This window comes from Chroicocephalus ridibundus, chromosome 16 (genome assembly GCF_963924245.1).
Source record: "Chroicocephalus ridibundus chromosome 16, bChrRid1.1, whole genome shotgun sequence".
Taxonomy (NCBI): domain Eukaryota; kingdom Metazoa; phylum Chordata; class Aves; order Charadriiformes; family Laridae; genus Chroicocephalus; species Chroicocephalus ridibundus.
This window is the reverse complement of record NC_086299.1, coordinates 6,015,515-6,023,328: the sequence shown is the minus strand read 5'-3', so window position 1 is coordinate 6,023,328 and position 7,814 is coordinate 6,015,515. Positions and strand designations below refer to the sequence as shown.

The following is a 7,814-nucleotide window of genomic DNA, read 5'->3' as shown; positions in this document are numbered from 1 at the left end:
GGAGCTGCCGGCTCCGCAAAGCCCTGACCGGCCTCCGAGACTCACCCGGGACCCGCCGGTGCGGCTGCGGGGTCCCTTACCAGCTACCGCCGTTACCTTGAGCGACGGCCGCTACCGGGAAAGCGGGTCCTCGCCCCGCCTGCGGCCCTTCGCGCCGCCGCTCCCATCACCAGCCTGGCGCTGGCGAGACCCGCCTGGGCCGGGGCCGGCCTGGGCCACACTACGGCTCTGCGTTACCGCCGTCATTGACCGGGAACAGTTACGGGGAGCTCGGCCTAAGCGGGACCTCCCGTCCCGACGTGCGTGTGCATGTGTGCGGGGAATCCCGCCCCGCTCCCCGGGAAGCCGCACCGCCACCGCCCCTTCCCGGCAGCTCCCGCGCTCGCAGCGCGCTTCGCGCAGGCGCGGTCAGGGCCGTACCACCGGTTCCGTCGGTGGGGGGGGAGCGGGGGGGGGGATGCTCCCTCCACCGGTCGCCGCCGCCCCCATTCCGCGAACACAGCCCGCGGCTCCGGCGGCACGCGTCGCTGAAGCGCAGTCGGGGCCTAGTGCGGTCCCCGCGGCCGGTCGCGCTCCGCCACAACCTCTCCCCGCCGGTGGAAATGGTTCGTCCCGCGGCCCGGCCCGGCCTCTGAGGGGGGCCGCAGCCGCCATTTTGTGCGGCTCCAGCGGAGGGCAGCGGGCCGGTGCGCGGCGGAGGCGGTGAGGGTCGCCCGGAGACGCCGCTCCCTTCCCTGGCCGGTGAGCGGGGCGCGGCACGGCACCGCGGGCGCGCTCGGGGACCTCTCGGGCCGGGGCCGCCGGCGGTGGGATGGGCGCTGGGGGCCGCGCCTGGAGGGCGCGGGTGGGCCCTGTCAGTCAGGCGCTGGGGCCGAGGAGGGCTGTTCCCGCAGCCCGTCACCGGTCTTGGCCCCGCTGGGGGAGGCCGCGGCGGCCCTGGGAAACCCTTCTGTGCCTCGGGGAGTTGTCGCTGTCGGTCCCTCCGCAGGCCGCGGGACGGGCTGAGGTGTTGGTCCATGCGTGTGTGTCGGTACGGCGGGGCCCGAGGCTGGACCGTCAGTGCATAACGCTTTCGGTGTGTCCCGCTGTGTAATTAATACGGATGGGCTTACGCCTTAAGGGCAGGGCGGTGAAAACCAAATCAAGGGATGCACCGTGATGGCTTACCCCCACTTTCCCCCCTCTGCTCTACTTCAGTAACTTCCAGCGAAGATGTCGGAGTATATCCGAGTGACGGAGGACGAGAACGATGAGCCCATCGAGATCCCCTCGGAGGATGACGGCACTGTGCTGCTCTCCACCGTCACCGCCCAGTTCCCCGGGGCCTGCGGGCTGCGGTACCGGAACCCAGTGTCACAGTGCATGAGGGGCGTCCGGCTGGTGGAGGGCATCCTGCACGCGCCAGAAGCCGGCTGGGGAAACCTGGTCTACGTTGTTAATTACCCTAAAGGTTTGTCTTTGTTCCTTCGGCTTTTTTGCACAAGCATGCTTTGTCAGCCAGGAGGTCCATGCGAGCCACTGCTAATCTGACATGGCTACAGCGTTAGTGTTGAACCCTCCGATTTACTGAAGTTCAGTGATTTTATTCATGTATCTGTCCTGCAGAGTAGATCTGATCCCACTGAGTTTTCAGACATGCAGTAAGATTTTTTTAACTCTCTACCTGTCCAATCACTTTAATGACAAAATTTTGCATTGTCCTTGGAGGGTTCACAGCCTTGTATAGACCTTCTATGACTGTGGTGTAACGGGATCTTTGCGTACTCGCAGATGCTTCTCCTTAAGCCATGGTGTGGCCAGAGGTACCATTTAAAAATGCTCAGGAAAAGAGAAGCCTGACCACTCTACCCTCTCTTTCTCCCCCCACGCTACACAAAAAAAAAGGGGGGGGGAGGGAATGAAATTGCTAATGAATTATTCTTGTTAAAAATTCAGGTTTTCTCAACATCCCTGTGGATGTTCCCAGGTAATACTTCAGTAAACTAACACAAAACTAACTCAGTCAAATTATATGTTGGAGGAGGACTTAAGTGTAGACAGTTCTTTCTTCTCTCCTTATAGTTGCAGGCAGTTGGATCTGAATTATAGTAATAAGCTCCCAGCAGCTGGCACCTATCTTTTGTAGTCTGTACTTTTTCTCATCAGTGTCTAAGATTTTATACCATGTGGTTCATAATGAGTGGAAGCAATTTCCAGAGTTCAGGATGATGTCTAATGTACTTCTTTATATTCAGATAACAAAAGAAAAATGGATGAAACAGATGCATCATCAGCTGTGAAAGTGAAACGAGCAGTACAGAAGACTTCGGATTTAATAGTCTTGGGTCTTCCCTGGAAAACCACTGAACAAGACTTAAAGGAATATTTCAGTACATTTGGAGAAGTTCTGATGGTGCAGGTAAAATCCTTTTCCAGCTTAAGTAAGGAGGGATATTAGATAGAAATCTGTCTTCTGACGAAGCCAGTAGAAGCAAACAGCCGTATAAACTCAGAGAAGGCCTGAAGCCCTGTGTCTCTGTTCCTAGGTTACATTTTCTTCCATGAGCTTTGTAGCTGCAGGCTTGCGTAGGTACAGATGGTCAGGGATACTTGGGAGTGGTAATTTATGCAGATCAGCTTAATGAGTACAGTGTTTCTAAGAGCTTTTTAATTTATATTACTGTTACTAATTGCTGCAGCTAATATGCATGTGTGTATATGTATGTATGAAGGAATGGGACGTTGCTGTGATGGGAGTGCTTAAAAGACTGATAAACCCTCAAACAGAACTTTACTAAATCCATTCAGTGACAGCACGCTTCATGTTAGTGGTTATGTCTGTATTATCACTGCCGACACCGGACTGTTGGTCCGTACTGCACGTGTCCTGCATCAGTGGAGTGCACCTGGTACCGCAGACCCAGTGCTGCAGGGTTGCCGTGGTGCCTGGGACCTTGGTGGCCTTAGCCACCGAGACGGCCTGGCCAGGCTTGAGGGCTTTTTGATGGGTGACAGGAGTCGGAAGACAAACGTGCCTCAGTTTTCATCTGTCTTCACACATTTTTATCCTCCCAGGAAGGGGATCTCACCTGGCCCCGATACACTTGGCTTGTTCTGCATGTGCTGTTACCCGCCTGCCTCCTGTGTGCAGCTACACAGGTTTGCCCCCTTGGTGGTCACGTTGTGTGTACAGCTGGCCTGGCTATGCCATCACAATATTCCAAAATATTTATATCCCATTTTTTGGTTATGCCTTGGCTTAAAGCAAGCTAATAACTTTAATTTGTAGGTGACACAGGGCCACTGCTTTGGCTATATAATGCAGTAATTTTTGTAAGAAAAGGTAGGCATATACAGTGAGATAATAAAAACTTCCTGTATACTTTTTCTAGTTGATCTTAGTATCAAGGTTGATGCAGGAGATGACTGGTAAATAGCATGTCGTTAAGTAACAACTACAGATGTGCACCGTTTCTGTGATCTCTTTAAAAGTATGCTTTTTTTTTTGCCTTAGGTTAAGAAGGATATTAAAACTGGCCACTCAAAAGGCTTTGGTTTTGTTCGGTTTACGGATTATGAAACCCAGGTGAAAGTAATGTCTCAGCGGCACATGATAGATGGAAGATGGTGTGACTGTAAACTTCCCAATTCTAAGGTACTTTTGTATTTATTACTAGTTTTATTTTTACCAAACACTCAAAGCGCACCTCTTTAGCAGCTGTGTTAGGTGAGCAGGTGAACAGATTAATAATGCACTCTTGGATGTGGCTTTCCAGTCTGTGACCAGACAGGACAAGCGAGAGCAAGGAAGGAAAATGGGGAGGAGGTGGGTGAGCAGGAAGTGAACAAGAAGTGTTGGGAAAATAGCTAGTTATGTGGGGGAATTAAGCACAGATGGAAATCTGAGAATGTGTTTTAATGTCCAGCAGTACCCGCTTAACTTGTCTGCTGCATGAATAAATGGAGAATAAAGCAGGCGGAATAACTAATCTAGGGAAGATCAGAATGAGTCAGTCTGAATTCAAAACTGAACCTGAAGCTTCTATTTCCTGTGTGTACATATGCAGTTACTACCAAAACAAAAAAAGCATCCTCCTGCAGTAGCCTCGTCGCTGTTCTTGTGTACTGCTCCTGTGACTCTTCTCATCTGTACCAAGGTGCAGGCACGTTCTGAACAGAATTTTAAGTCTTTGACTTAGAATCTCAAACTTTCTTGATCTTCAGTCCTCAGAACAGGCTACGTTGGAAGAGGCTTTTACCATAATGTAACTCAGTTCTCAAGGATAGTGGTGATTTTTTTTAATTTTTTTTTGGTTTTTTTCCCTTCAATTCTCTCCAGCAAAGTCCCGACGAACCTTTGCGTAGCCGAAAAGTGTTTGTCGGGCGCTGCACTGAGGACATGACAGCAGATGAACTCCGACAGTTCTTTGCCCAGTACGGAGAAGTGGTAGATGTCTTCATTCCTAAACCCTTCCGAGCTTTTGCTTTTGTTACATTTGCAGATGATCAGGTACGTCTTAACATATCTTACCCTCCTATTTAGACAGCCTACGTTTCAGTAGCTTGATAAAGCATTATTTCTGGAACTACACATGGAACACTTGTCTGCTGTCTTGAGAATCCCAGTGGTATTAGCTTGGTTTGATTTATTGAATTGTCTTAAGGTTACACTTTTCAGATGCTGTTGTACAGGCGGCTTTTTATACTGTAGTTAGTGTAGCAATGAATGCAAAGATAAAACACTTCAAATTGGATGAAGTACATGCATATGCTTCCTTTGCAGGTTAAATATCTGCTCAGAATCATGTGGGGTCTTTTTTATCTTGTACTACTGACATTTAAAAAGAGGAAGTCTAACACATATTTATCAATCCCTTATTTCTTATAGGTTGCCCAGTCTCTTTGTGGAGAGGACTTGATCATTAAAGGAATCAGCGTGCATATATCCAATGCTGAACCTAAGCACAATAGTAATAGACAGTTAGAGAGAGGTGGAAGATTTGGTGGTAATCCGGGAGGCTTTGGGAATCAAGGGGGGTTTGGCAACAGCAGAGGAGGCGGGGGTGGACTGGGCAACAACCAGGGCAGTAACATGGGTGGAGGGATGAACTTTGGAGCCTTTAGCATCAACCCTGCCATGATGGCGGCAGCGCAGGCGGCCCTGCAGAGCAGCTGGGGCATGATGGGCATGCTGGCTAGTCAGCAGAACCAGTCGGGGCCGTCGGGGAACAACCAGCCTCAAGGCAACATGCAGCGGGAGCAGAACCAGGGCTTTAGTTCAGGGAATAACTCGTACGGCGGTTCCAACTCGGGGGCAGCGATAGGCTGGGGCTCGGCCTCCAACACGGGCTCCAGCAGTGGGTTTAACGGAGGCTTTGGTTCAAGCATGGATTCCAAATCGTCAGGCTGGGGAATGTAGACGCAGTGGGCTCTGATACTGACTCTATGGTGGGAAATCAAATTTTTCTAACTCATGGTAAGTATACTGTAAATTACATATATACTAAAATTTTCCAAATCAGTTTGTTCCGTGTGCAGTATATTCAGCAGTATTTTTGACATTTTTCTTTTTTACAAAAAAAAAAAAAAAAGAAAAAGAAAAGAAAGGTAAAAGGAATTTTATAAGTTTTGTTACATATCTTGTTGGAATACTGAATGTTTGGAAGTGGACTGCTGTTTGCCCGATAGGTAAACTAACACTACAATCGATAGGAAAGGTTTCTCCTGTATTACTTTGTCCCTTGTTTCCTGGCTACCTGAATTCTTTGCATGTTCAAAATGGAAACCATTGGTCAGAAACAGCATTCTCTCCCTCTTGTTTTTAATTTGATCCCACCATAAGACTCTCCAAGCGCCCCAGTTGGAGAACACAGTGTCGTTTTTGTTTCGTTTGTGTTTATTTTTTAACACTGTCTCCCCTCCATACTAAAGTACGATATGAAGGCTTCATTTAATCTCCGCAGTTCATCTCATTTCAAATGTGTATGGAAGAAGCACTTCATTGAAAGCAGTGCTGTAAATATTCTGCCTTAGGAATACTTCTGTCTACATGCTTTCTCATCCAAGAATACTTCATCACACCGCACATGCTGCGTCTTAGACGGTGGGTGTTCCATTTTTATCCGCTACTCTTTATTTCATGGAGTCGTATCAACGCTATGAACGCAAGGCTGTGAGATGGAACCAGAAGGCTGTTTGAACTTTTGAAACCTTGTGTGGGATTGATGGTGGTGCCGAGGCATGAGAGGGCTGGTATGTGCGAGATAAAGGAGAGAGCGCATGCAGAGACCTGGTGGTGCATTATGGGATTTTATTTTACTTGGCGAGATGTCTCTCAATCCTGTGGCTTTGGTGAGAGAGTGTGCGGAGAGCCATGATAGCAAATAAAGTACGAGTGTTTATTGCATTCAAAGGACATCCATATGTGGAAGACTTTAAGTGGGTTTTATACCTAGTTAATCAATTAGTTGAATGTGTTATGTGAAATGAATATTTGTATTTTTTTTCCCTTATGTCAACTGCTGTGAATGCTGTATGGTGTGTGTTTTTTTTTTTCTGTTAATGATCTGTAAGTGTGGTAATGTGAATTGAAGCTGATGGGGTTTGCGATGAGACCATTGAGCTGGTGGTGTGCTTTGCAGTAGCTCTTGCGGCAGAGATCACTAGCGAGCTCAGTGTGCCTCTTCAGGGTGGAAGTTCCACTGTCTGTAAGATATCCATAAGAATGCTGTTTGCTGCAGTTTCGTGTTTGGATGCTTTTTATAAGATTTGTCACTGTAGGAAATTCTTAAATAAAACTGATTTAAGTAATATGTGTCTTTGTTTTGCAGCCCTGAATGCAAAGAATTCATAGCAGTTAATTAATTTTACCCTTTTGAGATGAACTTCTGTAAAGCTTTTTTGCAGTAATTCGGTTTGTTTCAGATAAGCATGCTCTAAAAGCCAAACGGAGCCACCGCTCACCACGTATCGATACCTGACACCCAACTTTAATCCACTGTATTTTTGCACTGTTCAGTGATACGTATATATCTAAAATCCAGTGCCCACACGTTTGGGTGCCTGCACCTAGAATGGTAAGCAGTTCCCTCCAGGTTGCATCTGTATCAAGGAACGTTACTTCTTTTAGGAGTTGGAGTTCCTCATCAGAAGTGGGGTGGGGGAGACAAACACTGTCAAAATGTGTTTCTGTCCACAGCATCTCCTTTGGGGGATGTATGTTTTCTAACTTGTTCTTAGACCAGCCCGCTCCTGGCAAGTAGGGGTCTGCAACACTCTCCGCTCAGAAGCAAGCTATAAACTCATGTTTAAAACTAGTCACAGGAAAAGACTTTCCAGCTGAATAAAGCATTAGTAAACGTACATAGACTTTGACAGAAGCCTTAATCTGGAAAACTAAGTTTATTACAGGTGCAGAAGTGTCAACTAAGATGCAGCTTCTTAACAAAGAGCAGGATGTTTCAGCAGAAACCGGTGGAAGATCATTTCCACTGGTGGTAGGAGCGTGAGGAATTGTTTAATCTACTTGCACTTGAAACCCACTGAAGCTTGATCCATTTTATTTTTTTTTAATACACCATACTACTGCGCTGTAGCTAAGAATGCTCTGAATATGGATATTTACACAGTTTTTAACCTATTTAACTTTTATATCTCCATTACTGTATTATATTGAGGCTTCTGAACAGGAGACCATCTAAATAGTGGATGAAACTGCACTACTGTTAGTCTTCCACTTGCAGTATTAAAAAAGCTGGGTCTCGATGTACATCTTAAAGGGTTTAAAGAGGGGTTCTAAACACCGGAGTGAGCAGTAATCCCACACTTCTGTTGTT

The 7,814-nt window shown here is 47.5% G+C and overlaps 1 protein-coding gene across 2 annotated transcripts; it reads left to right on the top strand.

Annotated features, from left to right (window-relative positions):
- Positions 1-438: 438 nt before the first annotated feature.
- TARDBP (TAR DNA binding protein) lies at positions 439-6,791 on the top strand. Of its 2 annotated transcripts, XR_010073502.1 has the most exons (7): positions 439-741; positions 1,198-1,450; positions 2,235-2,398; positions 3,494-3,634; positions 4,319-4,489; positions 4,868-5,455; positions 5,943-6,791. XR_010073502.1 is itself a non-coding variant. In XM_063353885.1 (6 exons), exons 2-6 carry the CDS (start codon positions 1,213-1,215, stop codon positions 5,396-5,398), a joined length of 1,245 nt encoding a protein of 414 aa, XP_063209955.1. In that variant the 5' UTR covers positions 439-741; positions 1,198-1,212; the 3' UTR covers positions 5,399-6,791. The 2 variants fall into 2 exon arrangements, 1 of the variants encoding a protein (XP_063209955.1); XM_063353885.1 differs by having other exon boundaries at positions 4,868-6,791.
- Positions 6,792-7,814: the final 1,023 nt, after the last annotated feature.

Bases quoted from the DNA above. Each gene is read 5' to 3' on its own strand.
- TARDBP (XM_063353885.1), top strand. From the start codon at position 1,213: ATGTCGGAGTATATCCGAGTGACGGAGGACGAGAACGATGAGCCCATC. The intron at 3,635-4,318 runs GTACTTTTGTAT...AATTCTCTCCAG, and splicing joins GTAAACTTCCCAATTCTAAG to CAAAGTCCCGACGAACCTTT. The intron at 4,490-4,867 runs GTACGTCTTAAC...TATTTCTTATAG, and splicing joins TTACATTTGCAGATGATCAG to GTTGCCCAGTCTCTTTGTGG.